Source organism: Globicephala melas, chromosome 15, assembly GCF_963455315.2.
Source record: "Globicephala melas chromosome 15, mGloMel1.2, whole genome shotgun sequence".
Classification (NCBI taxonomy): Eukaryota; Metazoa; Chordata; class Mammalia; order Artiodactyla; family Delphinidae; genus Globicephala; species Globicephala melas.
In genome coordinates, this window is record NC_083328.1 from 43,124,533 (window position 1) to 43,144,642 (window position 20,110).

General features: G+C 48.5%; 2 protein-coding genes across 2 annotated transcripts; one reads left to right on the plus strand and one right to left on the minus strand.

The window, feature by feature from the left end:
* The first annotated feature begins 405 nt into the window (after positions 1-405).
* Positions 406-12,335, plus strand: CST8 (cystatin 8). The gene is made up of 3 exons (XM_030872654.2): positions 406-633; positions 10,265-10,378; positions 12,118-12,335. The coding sequence occupies exons 1-3, from the start codon at positions 406-408 to the stop codon at positions 12,199-12,201; spliced, it is 426 nt and encodes a 141-aa protein (XP_030728514.1). The 3' UTR covers positions 12,202-12,335.
* LOC115861647 (cystatin-9-like) lies at positions 11,348-18,438 on the minus strand. Its single transcript, XM_060285112.1, has 4 exons — positions 18,063-18,438; positions 16,747-16,857; positions 15,610-15,987; positions 11,348-12,621 (listed from the first exon to the last, which is right to left on the minus strand). Exons 1-3 carry the CDS (start codon positions 18,306-18,308, stop codon positions 15,895-15,897), a joined length of 450 nt encoding a protein of 149 aa, XP_060141095.1. The 5' UTR covers positions 18,309-18,438; the 3' UTR covers positions 11,348-12,621; positions 15,610-15,894.
* Positions 18,439-20,110: the final 1,672 nt, after the last annotated feature.

The following is a 20,110-nucleotide window of genomic DNA, read 5'->3' on the forward strand; positions in this document are numbered from 1 at the left end:
CTGAAGCAGACACGCAGCCCCGTGGCCGTTTCCTCCTGTGTAAAGGGTTTCGCAGCCCCACGGGGCTCTGATGATGAAAGGCCACCCAGCACGTGCAGTGCCTACCACAGGGCCCAACCCAGCCAGCAGGGACAGGTGTGTGTGTGTGTACACGTGTGTGTGCATCCCTCCCACACGTGAGTGCACAGAGGTGTGTGTCCTTCCAGAAAGGAAGCATCCAAGATGGGAAAATGGACTGAATTGCACATTTCGCAGGCAGCCTCTTTTTTAGGCAGGCGATGTTAACCGCTGTTCTCCCCTCTCCGCCTGCAGCAGAGCTAGGAGGGGCCGGGTGCAGAGGCAGCAGGGCCCGGCCAGCCTTGCGAGGACAGGAGGGACTCGGCCGCGCCCCTGGGCTGAGGTACCATGGCCAGGCTCCGCCCCGGCCTGCTGCTCCTGATGGCCACGGTGGCCCTCGCGTCCAGAGGTGTCCAGGCCTGGGGTTCATCGAAGGTGGTGAGGAAATTCCAAGACGTCTCCGAATCCTACGTATACGTGGAGCAGGCACTGTGGTTCGCCATGAAGGAGTACAACGAGGCCAGCAAGGACGAGTACACCTTCAAGGTGTTGCAGATTCTGAAGTCCCAGGAGCAGGTTGGTGGCTTTCATTCCCCGTTCTCTGTCCCCACACTCACATTTGTGGCAGGGCTGTCGTCCGTGGAGAGCGGCTGAGAGACACCTGAGCCAAAATTTATGAACTTTATTTTAGGGGTTTTTGGAAGAAAGTTAATGAAACTTCCTCCTTTATCATTCTGGGGTAAAACATAATATATCCATTCAAATAACTTAAACTTAGTTATAGTCACATCAGAAAACACAGGTAAGAGTCCAGAAGGGCTCCTGAAGGGGTCAAGTTTGGGACAGTTTGAGCTGATATCATCAACCTAAGCAGCTACAGGGATGGATTATAACACATTTAACAAGTGAACAAACTCCACATCCAGCTTTCACTGTAAAAAGGAACCAGGGCAGAAGGGAAGGCTCTTTTTTTACAGAAAAATGCCTACTTAGAGATGTGAAAGAATATGAAACTAGAAAATCGCCTTTTGCAACCACCATGGTGATAAGTAACTCAGGCCGAAGATCAGCAATGAATCCTCCACCTGGTGTGGGGGGAGGGGGGAGGGGAGGAGGAGGGAGGGGGGTGGACCGCTATAGGGGTTGCTTGTTAATTAATTACAACCAGGACACATGGGACAAATTGACACCGTGTACCTCTGTTGTGACATCACTGCAAGGACACAGCGTTGCCTATATACGGTGTTCCTGCTCCAAAGGCCTGAGGGTGATCTCGAGGGACAATTAGACGAGTCCGTATTATGCGGCATTCTCTAAGACCGGTTAAAAATATCAGTGCTGGGCTTCCCTGGTGGTGGCACAGTGGTTGAGAGTCCGCCTGCCGATGCAGGGGACACGGGTTCGTGCCCCGGTCTGGGAGGATCCCACATGCCGCAGAGCGGCTGGGCCCGTGAGCCATGGCCGCTGAGCCTGTGTGTCCAGAGCCTGTGCTCCGCAACGGGAGAGGCCACAACAGTGAGAGGTCCGCGTACCGGAAAAAAAATCAGTGCTGTGAAAGATGGGGAAGAAGAAGGAAATTGTTCTCATTAAAGGAGGCTTAAGAAACATGACGTCAAATGCGAGATGTGATCCTGTATTGTCTCTTGGATTTAAAATTATACTGTGAAGGATGTTCTTAGGGCAGTTGGAGGGTTTTGAACATGGACCATGTCTAAGATGAGGGCATTGAACCAGCGCTGTGTTTCCTGAGAAAGAGGGTTGCCCTGAGGTTTATGCAGGAGCCCGAGATGGGAGGTGGAGGGGTGAGCAATGAGAGGGGTCGGCAGAGGGTGAGGGGGCCCCACTGGGCCCGGGTTACATGTGACACCGGCCTGACCTACACCTCTGCCCCTCTTCCTCCTCCACTCGCCCCATCTGCCCTCTAACCTGCGCTGCCCACCCTCCAGCCACCGTCAACCTGCCTCCGTTTCCTGTTTTCTTATGTGGGCAGAAGTTTCACTCAGCGTCTGGATCCCCTAAGAGGCCGGGACCCCTGGCTCCTGGCCACCTGCACAGGCTGAGGGCCCCGGGCTCCTGCTGGTTCTCCGTGTGGCCCCAGTTGTGTGGTTTGTGTTTTCAGGCAACGACACCTGGTCCAGGATGTGCGTCCCCAGTGGGTGGCTGAAGTAAGACCTCATGGATGTCAATGCCCCAGGGGGCTCAGATGTGGTACCTGTTCTTAGTGAAGTTCCCGTCTTTCCCAGGATGAGTCCACTTTCTTGGATGTTTTCATCTGTGCTCTCCATTTACAGAAGTAGGCATAGATGGTTCTGCTTTAAAGGCAGGTATTTAATAATAAAATAAACCAAAGACCCACATAGCTCAAGACTAACGAATCATTTCATAGTGTTTGCTACTTCTTTTCATGAATGTACATTTTGTGTGTGTGTGGTTTTCTTTTTTTGTTTTTATTTTAACCAAATAGCACCAATTATTAAAAAGGGCATTATTTCTACACTATACCACAGTGTCACCCCTGCCAAGCATGAGGTAGTTCTGCAGATGTAGGACTCTTTTCTATTCTATTTTTTTTTAATTTTTTTATTTTATTTTATTTATTATTTTATACAGCAGGTTCTTATTAGTCATTAATTTTATACACATCAGTGTATACATGTCAATCCCAATCTCCCAATTCATCACGCCACCAGTCCCACCCCCCTGCCGCTTTCCCCCCTTGGTGTCCATATGTTTGTTCTCTACATTTGTGTCTCAATTTCTTCCCTGCAAACCAGTTCATCTGTACCATTTTTCTAGGTTCCACATATATGTGTTAGTATACAATATTTGTTTTTCTCTTTCTGACTTACTTCACTCTGTATGACAGTCTCTAGATCCATCCACATCTCTACCCAATTTCGTTCCTTTTTATGGCCGAGTAATATTCCATTGTGTATATGTACCACATCTTCTTTATCCATTCATCTGTCAGTGGGCATTTAGGTTGCTTCCATGACCTGGCTATTGTAAATACTGCTGCAATGAACATTGGGGTGCATGTGTCTGTTTTTTTGTTTTTTTGTTTTTGTGGTACGGGGGCCTCTCACTGTTGTGGCCTCTCCCATTGCAGAGCACAGGCTCCGGACGCGCAGGCTCAGCGGCCATGGCTCACAGGCCCAGCCACTCCATGGCATGTGGGATCTTCCCAGACCAGGGCATGAACCTGTGTCCCCTGCATCAGCAGGCGGACTCTCAACCACTGTGCCACCAGGGAAGCCCAACATGTGTTTTTTTGAATTATGGTTTTCTCTGGGTATATGCCCAGAAGTGGGATTGCTGGGTCATAGGGTAATTCTATTTTTAGTTTTTTAAGGAACCTCCATACTGTTCTCCATAGTGACTGTATCAATTTACATTCCCACCAATGGTGCAAGAAGGTTCCCTTTTCTCCACACCCTCTCCAGCGTTTGTTATTTGTAGATTTTCTGATGATGCCCATTCTAACTGGTGTGAGGTGATAACCTCATTGTAGTTTTGATTTGCATTTCTCTAATAATTAGTGATGTTGAACAGCTTTTCATGTGCATCTTGTCCATCTGTATGTCTTCTTTGGAGAAATGTCTATTTAGGCTTTCTGCCCATTTTTGGATTGGGTTGTTTTGTTAATATTGAGCTGCATGAGCTGTTTATATATTTTGGAGATTAATCCTTTGTCTATTGATTCGTTTGCAAATATTTTTTCCCATTCTGAGGACTGTCTTTTCGTCTTGCTTATGGTTTCCTTTGCTGTGCAAAAGATTTTAAGTTTCATTAGGTCCCATTTGTTTATTTTTGTTTTTATTTCCGTTACTCTAGGAGGTGGATCAAAAAAGATCTTGCCGTGATTTATGTCAAAGAGTGTTCTTCCTATGTCTTCTTCTAAGAGTTTTATAGTGTCCAGTCTTACATTTAGGTCTCTAATCCATTTTGAGTTTATTTTTGTGTATGGTGCTAGGGAGTGTTCTAATTTCATTCTTTTACATGTAGCTGTCCAGTTTTCCCAGCACCACTTATTGAAGAGGCTGTCTTTTCTCCATTGTATATCCTTGCCTCCTTTGTCATAGATTAGTCGACCATAGGTGTGTGGCTTTATCTCTGGGCTTTCTATCTTGTTCCATTGATCTATATTTCTGTTTTAGTGCCAGTACCATATTGTCTTGATTACTGCAGCTTTGTAGTATAGTCTGAAGTCAGGGAGTCTGATTCCTCCAGCTCCGTTTTTTTCCCTCAAGACTGCTTTTGTTATTCGGGATCTTTTGTGTCTCCATACAAATTTTAAGACTTTTTGTTCAGTTCTGTAAAAGAATGCCATTGGTAATTTGATAGGGATGGCATTGAATCTGTAGACTGCTTTGGGTAGTATAGTCATTTTCACAATATTGATTCTTCCAATCCAAGAACATGGTATATCTCTCCATCTGTTGGTATCATCTTTAATTTCTTTCATCAGTGTCTTATAGTTTTCTGCATACAGGCCTTTTGTCTCCCTAGGTAGGTTTATTCCTAGATATTTTATTCTTTTTGTTGCAATGGTAAATGGGAGTGTTTCCTTAATTTCTCTTTCAGATTTTTCATCATTAGTGTATAGGAATGCAAGAGATTTCTGTGCATTAATTTTGTATCCTGCAACTTTACCAAATTCATTGATTAGCTCTAGCAGTTTTCTGGTGGCATCTTTAGGATTCTCTATGTATAGTATCGTGTCATCTGCAAACAGTGACAGTTTTACTTCTTCTTTTCCAAATTGTATTCCTTTTATTTCTTTTTCTTCTCTGATTGCCATGGCTAGGACTTCCAAGCCTATGTTGAATAATAGTGGTGAGAGTGGACATCCTTCTCTTGTTCCTGATCTTAGATGAAATGCTTTCAGTTTTTCACCATTGAGGATGATGTTTGCTGTGGGTTTGTCATATATGGCCTTTATTATGTTGAGGTAGGTTCCCTCTATGCCTACTTTCTGGAGAGTTTTTATCACAAATGGATGTTGAATTTTATCAAAAGCTTTTTCTACATCTATTGAGATGATCAAATCGTTTTTATTCTTCAATTTGTTAATATGGTGTATCGCATTGATTGATTTGTGTATATTGAAGAATCCTCGCATCCCTGGGATAAATCCCACTTGATCATGGTGTTTGATCCTTTTAATGTGTTGTTGGATTCTGTTTGCTAGTATTTTGTTGAGGATTTTTGCATCTATATTCATCAGTGATATTGGTCTGTAATTTTCTTTTTTTTGTAGTATCTTTGTCTGGTTTTGGTATCAGGGTGATGGTGGCCTCATAGAATGAGTTTGGAAGTGTTCCTTCTTGTGCAATTTTTTAGAAGAGTTTGAGAAGGATGGGTGTTAGCTCTTCTCTAAATGTTTGATAGAATTCACTTGTGAAGCCACCTGGTCCTGGGCTTTTGTTTGTTGGAAGATTTTTAATCACAGTTTCAATTTCATTACTTGTGATTTGCCTGTTCATATTTTCTATTTCTTGCTGGTTCAGTCTTGGAAGGTTATACCTTTCTAGGAATTTGTCCATTTCTTCCAGGTTGTCCATTTTATTGGCATAGAGTTGCTTGTAGTAGTCTCTTAGGATCCTTTGTATTTCTGCAGTGTCTGTTGTAACTTCTCCTTTTTCATTTCTAATTTTATTGATTTGAGTCTTCTCCCTCTTTTTCTTGATGAGTCTGGCTAATGGTTTATCAATTTTGTCTGTCTTCTCAAGAAAGCTTTTAGTTTTATTGATATTTGTTATTATTTTCTTTGTTTGTATTTCATTTATTTCTACTCTGATCTTTATGATTTCTTTCCTTCTGCTAACTTTGGGTTTTGTTTGTTCTTCTTTCTCTAGTTTCTTTAGGTGTAAGGTTAGATTGTTTATTTGAGATTTTTCTTGTTTCTTGAGGTAGGCTTGTATTGCTATAAACTTCCCTCTTAGAACTGCTTTTGCTGCATCCCATAGGTTTTGGATCATCGTGTTTTCATTGTCATATGTCTCTAGGTATTTTTTGATTTCCTCTTTGATTTCTTCAGTGATCTCTTGGTTATTTAGTAACGTCTTGTTTAGCCTCCATGTGTTTTGTTTTTTCCTTTGATTTCTAATCTAATAGCATTTTGGTCAGAAAAGATGCTTGATATTATTTCAGTTTTTTAAATTTACTGAGGCTTGATTTGTGACCCAAGATGTGATCTTTCCTGGAGAATGTTTTGTGCACACTTGAGAAGAAAGTGTAATCTGTTTTTTATTGGATGGAATGTCCTATAAATATCAATCAAATCTACCTGGTCTATTGTGTCATTTAAAGCTTGTGTTTCCTTAGTAATTTTCTGTTTGGATGATCTGTCCATTGGTGTAAATGAGGTGCTAAAGTCCCCCACTGTTACTGTGTTACTGTCGCTTTCCCTTTTTATAGCTGTTAGCAGTTGCCTTATGTATTGAGGTGCTCCTATGTTGGGTGCATATATATGTATAATTGTTTTATCTTCTTCTTGGATTGATCCCTTGATCATTAGGTAGTATCTTTCCTTGTCTCCTTTAACATTCTTTATTTAAAAGTCTATTTTACCTGATATGAGTATTGCTACTCCAGCTTTCTTTTGATTTCCATTTGCAAGGAATATCTTTTTCTATCCCCTCACTTTCAGTCTGTATGTGTCCCTAGGTCTGAAGTGGGTCTCTTGTAGACAGCAAATATATGGGTATTGTTTTTGTATCCATTCAGCAAGCCTGTGTCTTTTGGTTGGAGCATTTAATCCATTCACATTTAAGGTAATTACTGATATGTATGTTCCTATTACGATTTTCTTAATTGTTTTGGGTTTGTTTTTGTAGGTCATTTTCTTCTCTTGTGTTTCCCACTTAGAGAAGTTCCTTTAGCATTTCTTGTAGAGCTGGTTTGGTGGTGCTGAATTCTCTTATCTTTTGCTTGTCTGTAAAGCTTTTGATTTCTCCATCAAATCTGAATGAGATCCTTGCCAGGTAGAGTAATCTTGGTTGTAGGTTCTTCCCTTTCATCACTTTAAGTATATCATACCACCCTCTTCTGGCTTGTAGAATTTCTGCTGAGAAATCAGCTGTTAAACTTATGGGAATTCCCTTGTATGTTATTTGTCATTTTTCCCTTGCTGCTTTCAATAATTTTTCTTTAATTTTTGCCAGTTTGATTACTATGTATCTCAGTGTGTTTCTCCTTGGGTTTATCCTGTACAGGACTCTCTGCACTTCCTGGACTTGGGTAGCTCTTTCCTTTCCCATGTTAGGGAAGTTTTCAACTATAATCTCTTCAAATATTTTCTCAGGTCATTTCTCTCTCTCTTCTCCTTCTGGGACCCCTATAATGTGAATGTTGTTGTGTTTAATGTTGTCCCAGAGGTCTCTTAGCCTGTCTTCATTTCTTTTCATTCTTTTTTCTTTATTCTGTTCTGCAGCAGTGAATTCCACCATTCTGTCTTCCAGGTCACTTATTCATTCTTCTGCCTCTGTTATTCTGCTATTGATTCCTTCTAGTGTATTTTTCATTTCAGTTATTGTATTGTTCATCTCCATCTGTTTGTTCTTCAATTCTTCTAGGTCTTTGTTAAGCATTTCTTGCATCTTCTCAATCTTTGCCTCCATTATTTTTCTGAGGTCCTGGATCATCTTCACTATCATTATTCTGAATTCTTTTTCTGGAAGGTTGCCTATCTCCACTTCATTTAGTTGTTTTTCTGGGATTTTATCTTGTTCCTTCATCTGGTACATAGCTCTCTGCCTTTTCATCTTGTCTATCTTTCTGTGAATGTGGTTTTTGTTCCACAGGCTGCAGGACTGTAGTTCTTGCTTCTGCTGTCTTCCCTCTGGTGGATGAGGCTATCTAAGAGGCTTGTGCAAGTTTCCTGATGGGAGGGAGTGGTCAGGAATGTACATTTTATTTCTTAGTTGACTGTCAGCTCAAATGCAGGTAAGTTTGCAAAAGAATCAGGTAGAAACAGGTTCCAAAAGAGGCTAGAACAGAAGTGTTTAAAACTCCTTGGCATTCCAGCTACAAGCTGCTGGAAAACATATTGAAGAAAGGGGGTAAGGAAGAATGCACCACCCCCCAAACAAAAGTAACTCCTAATGAAAGCAAACAGAAAAATGCTGGGTGAAAATTCGGATAAAAATAACATATGCCCACGTGCTATAGAAAGAAAACTGCTCTATTCCATTGGATGATTTAAGTTAAAAGTGCAAAGATCTTTATCAGCAGTGGCCACTAACAGCCTGAAGTCAAATCTGGCCCACTTCTCATATTTGTACATCCCGTGAGCTACAAATGATTACAAGAAACAAAAGAAGGAGACTATTTTGTGACATATGAAAATTACTTTACATTGAAACTTCAGTGTCCATAAACACAATTTTGTTAAGACACAGCCACACACACTTTTTGAGGGTCCTCTGGGCTGTATTTGTGCTGCAAAGCCTGGAATATTTCCTCTCTGGCCCTTGAAGAAAAAGCATGTGGCCGCCTGCTCCAGTTCATAGCTGGCTGGGGTTCTGCTGCCGATTTCACACACGGTGAAGACTGGTAGGAAAGACCGCCAATGGCAGCCTGGAGCCATGTTTACTTTGTGCTAGATCCAATGGCTTTCTGCATGCGCACTCAGGTTTTCAAGTTCACATAGGAGGAAACAGGCACAGAGAGGTTTAGTAACTTGCCCAGGGTCACACAGCTACTAAGTAGAAGAGCCAAGATTTAAACCCAGGCTGCCTGCTCTTAATCCACACATGCTACTGCCTCTGAGTGATGCTGGATGGGATGAAGGTGATGGGACATTGTAGCCAGCCAGGAGGGGACGGTGTCACAGGAGGCTAGGAGAGTCAGAGAGGCCTGGCCATGAAAGGAGGGAGGGGCTGCCTCTGAAGCTGGATCCCCATCTGCCTCCCTTTCCTGGGCAACTGGGGATCAAGACGGGGCTGGTGGTCGGTCAGTGGTTGTTGAGTGTGATTTGGGAAAATCTGTTTTCTTGATAATTTTTACTTGGAAATATAACTCAAAGCTAAAGCACTCCTTCTCAACTGAGCATGGATTTTGCTCCACAGGGCATTTTGGGCAATGCCCAGAGATGTTTCTGGTCATCACAACTGAAGGGGCTGCTACTGAGGTTGGGGGGGTGGAGGCCAGGGATGTGGGTCACCACCCTCTGGGCACAGCATGGCTCCCCATGGCCAAGAAGGACCCAGCTCCAAATGCCAACAGCGCTGAGGCAGAGAAACTTAATATCCAGTCATGAAAAATGTGCTAGGGGTACATTTGGAAGTAGTTGAAGTAAAAAGTGAAAGTGACCACTGATTTCTTGCATCCCCCATGGACTCGTCAATCCTGGGGGCACCCCACAAGTGTCCTTTCAGATACTTAGATGCATAACTGAAAAATTTTAAGTATACTTTATATTCATGAAACTGTACTTAGAATTCTGCCTACATCCATTTTGTTTAATGCCCAGGTGACTTTTCTAGAACTTCCAAAATGTTTACTGCATTTTCCAAATTATCTCTTATTTTTCTGTGCTCAGTTATGGTGTTTAACTAACTTGGTCGTTCTCATTCACATGTTGATTCCCTGACGTCTTGTAAACTTTGTTTTCCTGTTCGTTCTTTAATCGTGAGAGTGGACATTTGCCATTGTTCATCTGCATTTCCCTGTGAGACCCTTCTTGAGTACAGCGCTGACTGGAGCTCTGCATGGGGAGGGGAGGGGAGGGGAGATGCCCAGAAAGTCAGGGATTTGGGAAGGTATATGACGTGGAATAAGGCAAGGATGACTAAAAATACCAAAACTTTAAAGGGAATCGATACACTCTCAGTGGATTTCGATGAAAATGCTGTTTATTTCTAGAGCTCCAATGAGCAAACCATTAGTTTTCCCAGGAAAAATGGTCTTTAGGGAATAGTTTACTTACTTTATTTTGGTGACAGTTGTCATTACTTTAAAATTAAATACCATAATGAGAGTGACTGAGAAACACACAGAGAGAGAGAGAGAGAGAGAGAGCAAGGTAAGAACCACCTCCACGTTACCCCAAAACTCTGGCCAAAAAAAAAAAAAACTGTAGGAGGGAAGGAGGTGAGAAGACATCTTTTGCCCTAAGCAGTCAATGACATGTTTGTTTATCAGAAATGACAATTGATACCACATATTCTTTTATGATCTCTAACTTTAAATTACTCATGGACAGGTCACAGATAGTTTGGATTACCTTCTTGAAGTCAAAATTGCCCGGACAATGTGCAAGAAAGCTTCAGGGGGAAATGAAAACTGCTTAGTACAACGGGATCCCAAAATGCAGAAGGTAGGTGCTAAGATAGAGTTCAACAGCCTTGGATCGTCTTGCTCAAAATCACCTGTTACCCTCCAAGGATTCCTCCCAGTCTCTGCCCTTGCATGGATCATGGAACTCCTAGAGATTCCCCATTTCTGACCTCCTATAGATTCGAGCTTATCTGTTTTCTTTATTTATTGAGACTTAGAAAGGAAGAAAGGGTAACTACCTGAGCTCCGTGGAAAATAAATTTTAAAACCTGATACTGTTTTAAATAGTAAAAGGCCCTATTCACTTAAGGTAGAAAGTTTAGAAATTTTCCAAAGTATTAAGTAGCTTAAAATCAACTACAGAAGAAAAAAACAATCAACTAAAAATACCTTTATGGAAAGTTTACTGCTGTCAACTTAGTTTTATACATCCTAGTTTCTTCTATATTTTACATTTGTATTTTTGTGTAGTGGGGATCACACTGTACACTGTTCCACAATTTAGATTTTTATTTAATAATAAAATCTAAGGATTTCCAAAACCGTAAAATTATTTGAGGGCATTATGTAATGAAACTATTTGACTTCGTTTAATGGTGTTTCCACATATTATTTAGTCACCCCCTGAGAATTTATTATTTAAGTTTTTCTAATTTTTAGCTATTATGAACAGTGCCATAATGAATATTCTTCTTTATTTCTGTTTGTGTGTATATCTGATTGTTGTTGCCTTGTGGGCAGAGTTCCAAGAAGTTGAATTCCTTGTCCAATATTTTTTCACCTCTTAAAGATTTTTAATATGTTAATACAGTGCTAAAGTATCCTCTATGGTTGATTTTAATAATTGGGTTTTCAATCCCTTTATTTTGTGATTGTTTCCTGTTACCCTGGCGATCACAAGTTAAGCAATTAGTTAACCCTCTGGTAAGCGTACTGCCTGCCCTCCCTGCCCTCCCTGCCCTCCCTGCCATTGCCAGGAACCAGCTCCACCCATCCTGATGCCCCTCCAGCCTGGACACCCCGCTGACCTGGCCTCAGTTCCTCTGTGGTCTGTCTGGGTTACTGGTCACTTGGTCCTATTTCCCCCTCAACTTGACCCCTCAGTCTGTGTATCTTATGCAACTTCACTTCTACTGGGTGTTGCCATAAAGAGCTATTTGTACTTTATATTTTTCTTCTAACTGAATAAAGATTTTAGGTGAGAGGAGGGACACAGTGACCTCATCCACCCCAGGAGCCTGGAGCCCCGCTCCCTCTGCAGGCCCTGTGTCTCCTCCCAGCTCCCCAGCTGCAAGCTTTCCCTGGTGGAATCTGGCCAGACTCTGACACCGCTTTCCAAGGCATGCAGGACCCTGGCTATTCTTGTGGTGCTGTATACCCTGGGAAGGACCCACTGGGCCCTCCACGCCGCGTGGGGTCTCCATGGGCCGCAGGAAGTTGGCGTGTCTGGAGAAGGGCCAGAGCTGGACACTAGGGTTTCTTGAGGATAATTGGTCCTGGGCTCCAACTCTTGCCCACATGGAGCAAACGAAGCCACAACCGTGATGGCTTCAGCTCTCAGGGAGGTGAACCGATGGGGGTCCATCCCAGTCATGAGGCTGGCTGCTCTGCCATTGGGCGAACAGCTTGGGGATCTGTAGAGGCGTGGCTGGCTCAGGCGGCCTTTTGTCCCTCTTGAAGCCAAATCCTGGTACCTGGAAACAGGAACTTCTGGGGCTTTTTGACTTTTGCTTTTTGCAATTGTTCTTACAAGCTGGTTATTGTTTTTGTCTCTTTTAGATGTTTCATTGCACCTTTATTGTGGCATCCAAACCCTGGAACTTTGAACTCAATATGCTGAAGAAAGAATGTCAGCCTGTCTAATGGTCTTCTAGCACATTCTGCCGCTCTCATGAGCATTTAAAGAAGCAAAGACACTCCCAAAACATTTAAATAACACATCTGACCTATCGACTTCATTTTGTAGCCTTCTTGCTTTTTTGTGCATTCTTCAGGCGTGGAGGCTGAGAATGTGGTTCCGGGCTGTGTAGTGTCTTCTGCTCGGTCAACTCATTTACCAGCAGGAGCAGTCTGCTCCCAATGAATGGAAGAGAACACGAACCTGTTTCCGTATTTCACCAAACTCGGCACAAGTTACTTTTCGCTGACAGCTCTTTGTGTGGAACTAATAGGAAGACCCACCCCTCCACCGCTTCAGGCTGGTAGGTAGTTTCTGCAAGGCTCTGAAGATGCGTTGAGAATGTCCATCCATGGATTTCCACAGAAATCTCCCTGCCCAGGGCTCTGGAAAACACAGCAAAATGGCTTTAGAAACAGTTTTCATCCCCCGATCCAACCCGGGAGCTAGCGGTATCATTTGGAGATTAGTGTTTTACTTTGGGTTTTGAATTGAGGCAGAAAAATGCAAGAGTGACGGTCCATGGAGAGGAGGCTGCATTTGTGCACGTGTGTGTGTGTGTTCATGCGTGTGTGCGCTCGCACAGGGTGAGAGGTATAATCCAATGCCGCCTGACTGATCACCCCGCCCTTGGTGCTTAAGCAACGTATTTATGTCTCCGTGGTGTCTGTGCACCAGGGGTCTGGGGTAGCTTGGCTGATGTCAGCTAGCCCGAGGTCACACTCAGGCTCTGACGGCACTGCCCTCGTCTGAAGGTGAGTTTGGCCCCGGAGAACCCACTCTCCAGGCGGCTTGCCCTCCCGGCTGCTGGCTGGCGTTGGCTGTCGGCAGGTGGTCTCTGCTATCCTCGGTGCGGGCCTCTCCACTTGGCCTCTCTGCGCTGGGTAAGGGAGATCGGTTCCTCTGGACAGAGTGTCCAAGAGACGGGGAGGGAAGCCACAGCGCCCTCGGTGACCCAGCTTCAGATGTGACACACCATCAACTCTTTGTGTTGTTGGTCACCTAGATCAGCTCTGGTTCAGTGTGGGAGGGGAGGCTTAAAGGTGTGATGACCAGGAGATACGGTTCGGCAGAGGCCGTGGAAGAGGCAGGCTCTCGCTGTGTGTGTGTCTGTGTGTGTGTGTATGTCTGTGTGTGTGTGTATGTGTAGGGCTGGGCTGAGATGGTGAAGCGGGTCAACATGACAAGAAGGAAGTACGTTCCAAAACGTAGGTGTGGAAACTACAGCACTGGTGTGCAGGTGAGGGCCAGCCAGCCAGGTAAGTGTCAACAACCACACAGGAGCAGGTCGGAGCCCACCTGGCTGACAGGTGAACCCTCCCTGGGACTCCTCCTCTGGCAGGACTTGCCTGCGGTGAGCATCTGTGAGGGGTGGGCTGGACAGCAGGGTGCCTGGCGCTCCTGAGAGGAGCCCTCGGCCAATGCAGGACTTGGGGGAGAAATACCTCAGTTCTTTTTTTATAAATTACAGTGTAATTGACCTACAACACTGTGAGTTCCAACTGCACAACAATAGTCCTCTATTGTACAAAGTGATCCCGAAGATAAGTCTAGTTACTATCTGTCCCCCTATTGATACAAAGTTATTACAATGTTATTGACTGCGCCCATGCTGGACCTTCCATCCTGTACCTCATTTATAACTAGACTTTTGTACCTCTTAATCTCCCTCGCCCTTTTCATTCACCCCTCTCCCCCCAGCATAGATCATCAAGAATTTGGGGGGGAGAAAAGAGAAAGAGTCACAACTGCACCTTCCAGCAGCTGTTGCTTCCCGGGCTGACCACCGCCACGAGGAAACTAGGGTCCAAATCCCACGGCTGTTCTAGCTCCCTGGGAGTCTGGGGACCAGGGCTGGGGGAGGCGCAGACGGGGGGAGCGGGCTGAGGAGTACTCAGGGAAGGGACGGCCAGCTGCTGGGTGTGGCCCTGCGTCCATAACCAGACAGCCCCGCCCCTTCCTGTCCACCGGAGAGGCCCGGGCAACTGCAAAGTCCTCGCAAAGCCTCCACCTGCTTATTCCTTTGTGTTGAGTCCTTATTTATTGAGCCCCAGGGCTGTGCCTGGACCCTGACACGTGGGAAAGCTGAGGAAAGTGTCCGAATGTGCCCCTGGCAGATGGGAAAGTGGGCACAGAGCAGAACACTTGGAGGCAAGGCATTTGGTCACTGATGCTGCATTTCCTTTCATGGCCCTCTCGATGCCCAGCTGCAAGCCTTGGTGACCCAGAGCCTGTGGCCGACAGGTCAGCAGCTGGGAGGGCAGAGTCCTCACTAGTCTCTCGTTTCAGGAGAGGGGGGTGCCTGCCTTAGCTGTGGGCTGCGCTTGGAGCCCAGCAATCCTGCCTCTGCCTCCGGCGAGGTGTTGCCCAGGGATGGACAACAGGGCCAGAAACCCACTTCCCTGATTCTTCAGTGCACAGATTGCAGTGGGAGGAAGGGGCCCAGCACACACCATTCCAGGCAGAGGTGCTCAGGGTCAGGGAGGAGACTCCTCCCACCAGGACAGGTCCCTCAGTCCACACCTGCGCTCACCAAGCTAAGCAGTGCAGGTGTCCTACCTTCTGGACTAGTGAGGGATAGTGGTGTCGGGACAAACCCAGGCCCTGCAGCTCCCCTCCAGGGGCAGATGCACTGGCAAAGCCCCACGCGTGTGGGCTGACAGGCAGCACACCATCCCTGGCAGAAGCCGGGTTTGACGCCCCTCCCAGGGTCCCTCCACAGCCCCAGGAAAGGGGTGAGCTCATGAAGGGCCGGGCAGCTTCCCCACATTGGGGTGACCTCAGAGGAGACCCTTTCCCAGGAGTTGCTTAAGGAGAATTGTGGCGTCGATTCCTTGGAAACATGATGGGAAGCACAGTGCGTAAAGGATCCTTTAAGCTTCCTTTGGCGGAAACAGCCGGGAGTCAGGAAAGGCCTCAGAGGGAGAAGGAGGAGGGGTGGGGGAGGGTCTTGGAGAGCAACTTGCCTGGTCCAGGCCCAGGTGGCAGGGGGACAAGAGCACAGCTCTGCCTATGCTGAGCAACGCCCACCAACAGAGCGGATGCCCGTGTCTGGGCTCCCCTTGGCTCTGCCGGAGTCAGGGCCTGGGAAGCCAGCCAGGTGTGTGTGGAGGACACATCCTGAAGAAGTCCTCACACCACACAAAGGGTCCCCTCTCCAGGAGACCCTGCGACACACACTTGAGAACAGGTTTTGATTCAGGAGGTGATCGCGGGCAGCACAAGGAGAGGAGGCAAGGAGGGAGAAGGTCCACGTGGCTGCTACCAAGAGTCCCAGGGCAACCATGGGCTTCTGCACAGCCACCTCTGAATGGCCGCCCTGGGGCAGGGATGCTGAGCCTGGAGACACTGCTCAGACGCACCTGTGCTCCTACCTTGTGGCACCTGCGGCTGGCTCAGGTGTCCACGGAGGAGAGACCCAGCCCCTGGGCTCAGCCGGCTGCCCTGCTGGCAGGACAGCCTCAGCTGCCCAGCACCCAACCTCTGGAACCAGGTGGCACAAAGCTGCTTGCAGTGCTGACGTTTAATGACCAATTCTACAGGAGGAAATGACAGGGAGGAATGTCCACATTGCCCGGATGTGACACCCAGACACCTGCTCATACAGAGGACAGAACCAGAGCTGCTCAGCCACTGAAGGGCCACGGCAGGGTGTGGTCTCATTCAGCAGAGCCCTCCGAGCAGGTGTTGTTCAGGAGTTGAAACTTCGTTCTCCAGGGTTCAGTGTCGATTGTAAAGAAGCAGGTGATGGTCTACGGGACAAAGCACAGGGACAGAGAGTGGCGGGAGGGGCCTTGGGAAGCGTGTAGCTCCAGCTGTAAAGCCAGCATCCCCCCCCAACCTTGCCTTCCTGGGGTGGGCAGCTGGGGGCGCAGGCTCTGGCCCTCAGTCCTGGATGTTCCCGACCTGGGACTCTCTCCTAACCCCAGAGGCACCTGGGTCATTCTCCCCTCTCCAGCTCTGTGGTCTCCAGGGACCCGTCCCCCAGGATGTCCCAGTGTGACCCATGACCCCAGCGTCCCAGCAGGGCCTCTGATCCAACTCGGGTTTGTCCTGGGGTGGGGTTTACCCGCCTTATCACCAGGGCAGGGCCTGGGAGGGAGGGCAGTGGGGCTCCTCAGCTTCCACCCCTCGGGCTCTGGGTCAGTGGCAGGGGGACCCGAGAGGGGGGCTACTCAGCCCAGGTGATGTTGTTGCCGCCCCCCTCCGCACTTCTCCTGAAGGCAGGGAAGGGAGGTGGGTGAACACCAGGGAGGGCACATTCCCGTCTCTGGCCCAGGTGACCCGGTCCCAAGTGGTCAGGAGCAACCTGACCCCAGTGTGACCTGGGGTGCAGCGGCTAGACAGGCCAGGGGCGTACAAGTGACCAGGGCTGGCCTGCCTGGCTGGGCTCCGTCCTGCAAATGCCCCTCCGTGTCCCTTGGAACGACATTGTCATCACTCCCCACACCCCCTGCCCCGAGGCAGCGTCCACAGCCTTGTAACCTGAGGGCTGCTGTCGCCTGTCTTACATTGTTCACGTCTGGACTTGCTTGAAACGGACAGTTGTCAATGTCTTCGTCAAATTTCCCACACCTGGTTCGGCCGAGCTGCAGCTCCGTGGAGAACACGATGCCATTTGCCTGCGTTTGTACAGACCTTGAAGTGGACCCATTCCCTGCACCACCACCCCCCACACACACATTCACACACACACACACACACACGAGAATACAAGCACACAGGCGCACTCACAGGATTGGGACGATGGCTCTATGAAACACCACCCCTCTCACAAAGTGCACTCTGAAGGTTTCTGTCCTCTTCTCCACTCCCTGGTCCTTCAGCCTTACAGTGTCTTCTGGCTCCATCCGGCCTTTATTTCCAACACCCAGAGTCAGTCTTGGACTCCAGGCCAAAGACCATAGACAGAGGCCCAACTGGAGGGTGCAGGGCAGCAGGACCAGCCAGGACCAGCTCCAATGTCCACGGAGTTAAGCCCAGCAGCGTGGAGGGCCCTCTGCCTTCCTTCTATCACTCAACCCAGAGGTGCAGAGGGAGTGACGCCCCAGCGCCCCACCACACACAAGCATTCAGACAAAGCACACACACACAACCACACACGCGCACACAACCACACACGCGCACACAGCCACACACAGGACCAGAAGTGCCCCTCCTCCGGAGTGTTCTCGGTGTTCGTGTCTGCAGCCCACGTGAAAATCACACCCCTGGTTGCATTCTGCAGAGACTGCATTGCTAGGGGAACATTTTAGGGTTAAGAATGCCATCTGGGAAGAGTGTAAATCACACTCAGTCCACGTAGGTGGGGACCCAGAGGGAGCCCAGAACACGTGGAGTCAGAGGAGAGGCTGTGAACTCCCAGAGGCTCCTCAGGACCAGCGGGGCCTGTGACTCCCGAGCCGCTCTCCCCCTCCCTCTGTGGGCGTCTCTGTGTATCTCTCTCTCTCTGTTTTTCCTAAACTAACCTATTTTAATGTTATTTCCATGAAATCTTGTCTAAATCTCTCTAATCCAGTATCTTCTGTCTGGCTCTTTATTTTTACTAAATGGTTTCATCCCCTCTTACTCCATATTTGGTCATTCTTCATTAAACAAGGTCAGAAATGATGAAAACTGAAAACACACCTTACATGTGAGTAGACTGACAGTTTAAAAAATTCCCAAGTTATTTTTTTTATAAAAGCTGAAACTAACCAAATAGAGTTTATCCCTCTATATTATGGGTTTCAAATGGTGATAGAGATCCCTTGATGACAACCCCCTCCTGACCCTCATTAGCAGCAGGTGTGGGCCCGTGCAGGAGGGGGGAGGATGTGGTACCTACCGGCTCCTTCCACGACCTCAGGATTTGCACCACCTTGTAGGCATTGCTGTCCTGGCTCCTCTGGTTGAACACATGTACGGCGTACTCCACGGTGGCAGGGAAGTAAAGCTCCAAGGTTGCCTGGTCTTCACCATTCCCTTCCCCTTGGGGCTGCCAGCTGTGAGTCACCACGAGCTGGGGACCTAAGAGAAGCAGGAGCAGGGCCCAGGGCTGAGCCCACCTGCACGTCCACTGCTGACACAGCATGGCTGTGGGTGCCCGGACACCCAGGCTTCGCCCTTCCCTGCGCCGGCTCCCACCCAGCCTCCCTGGGCATTGGGCCAGTTCATCTGCTCCGGGACATACTCCTGGCCCTGGTCCTCCCCTCTGGCATCACACCCTGTCCCTTCCCTCTTGTGACCCTGCCTCCTCCATCCAAAGCTGATAAAATTGCCTCCTGTTGAGGAAAGAGAAGCGAGACCCAGGCAGGGTGGGTGGAGAAGGACCAGCCGTGGAGGAGGGACCCCTGCAGCTGAAGCCCAGCCATACACCCACCTCGGCACCTCAGTGGGAGGGGAGGCTGAGTTGTGTGTCCCAGTTTCGGACGCTGAATCAAGGACACAATTGCAAAGGGGTGAATTGGAAGGGGGTCTCTGGACGCAGCAGTAGGTGCGGGTCAGCGAGAAGAGGAGGGACAGAGCCAAAGAGGATGAGTGGCCCAGAGCCAGCTTGTGGGTGACAGAAGGCGGCCTGCCCAGAGGGGAAGTGTATTCACGCTAAGAAAGCAGCAGAGGGCCGAGGTCTGGACAAGTGCAGGTGTGTCCTTGTCCCCCGTGGCCCCCAGCCCCCTCGAGTTCTGGAACACAGACGCCCCAGCCCCTGGGCGGGTGCTGGGGGAGAAGACTTGCAGGTCCTAGAAGCAGGAGCTTCCCGCCAAATCCCTGCGTCTCCCATGACACAATCACTCCGCCCTGGGTTCTCAGCCTGGGGCCTGGCTAGCTGATGGACACGCCCTCCCTCCAGAGGTGTGACCGGAGGGTGGCCACTGACACACCCTGGGCCTGGGTGCCCCCTTGTCGGGGGCTGTCACCGGAGAAGGCAGAGTGAGTGAGGGGGAAGCAGAGAGAGGGGAGGAAGCCAAGGCGCTCAGGAGGCTGAGCTGAGCCCGCAGGAGACGCCAGTGTCTCGGCGCCTCGGGGCCACAGCTCAGAGGGCACACGACTCCTGTGTGCTGGGTTTGCGTCCGAGGAAGAGACCGTCACAGCCTCCAGCTGGGGCACAAACCAGCTCTGGGACGATGACACAGCACACTCTTTCCAGACAAGACTTTGCCTCTGTGCCCCCAAAACAGGCCTTTATCCTCTGTCTGCAGCTACTGGAGCACTTCCGAGGGGCCCAGCATCCCCCAGAGGCCTGTGGATGCCCCCTACCCTGGGCCTTGCCCTCCTCCAGGATCCTGACCCAGCAGGTCTGTTCAGGCCCGGAGAATGTGCCTCTTAGTCGGTTCCCAGGGGACGGTGCTGTCCCTGCCTCTGGTCCACACGTTGAGTAGCACAGTTCAGGGTCCCCAGGAGTGGCCACAGCAGAGTCACAATGGGAAGTCACTCACTTGTGTGGGCTGGGGGCTTGAGAATGGTTTCTGGTGGCCACACTGGATCAGAGAAGGAGTAAGGATACCACGCCTGGGGACAGAGAAAAAGGTGGGTTTCTAGAAGCCCGGCATCAGTGAGTAGATGGTGCCTATGGGGGGAGAGAAGGGGCTTTGACCCTGACTTTCTGTCCCCCCACCCCACCCCCGCCCGACTTGCTTAGAGCTGCTGTCTTCCCGGGAGCAGGGGCTCTGAACCCTGCCCAGGCCTCCCCTCCTCGGGGTGCCCAGGTGCCCGAGACCAGCTCACATCTCATCCTCCCCCCACTCCTCCCTGAGATCTTGGCCTGGCCCTCGGCAGTGAAAGCTCAGAGCCCTAACCACTGGACTGCCTGAGAATTCCCTGTGATTTTTTTTTTTTTTTCCAAGCAGCTTCCATGGTCACCGTTCCCTGGTGTCCAAGCACAGGACTCAGTCCTGG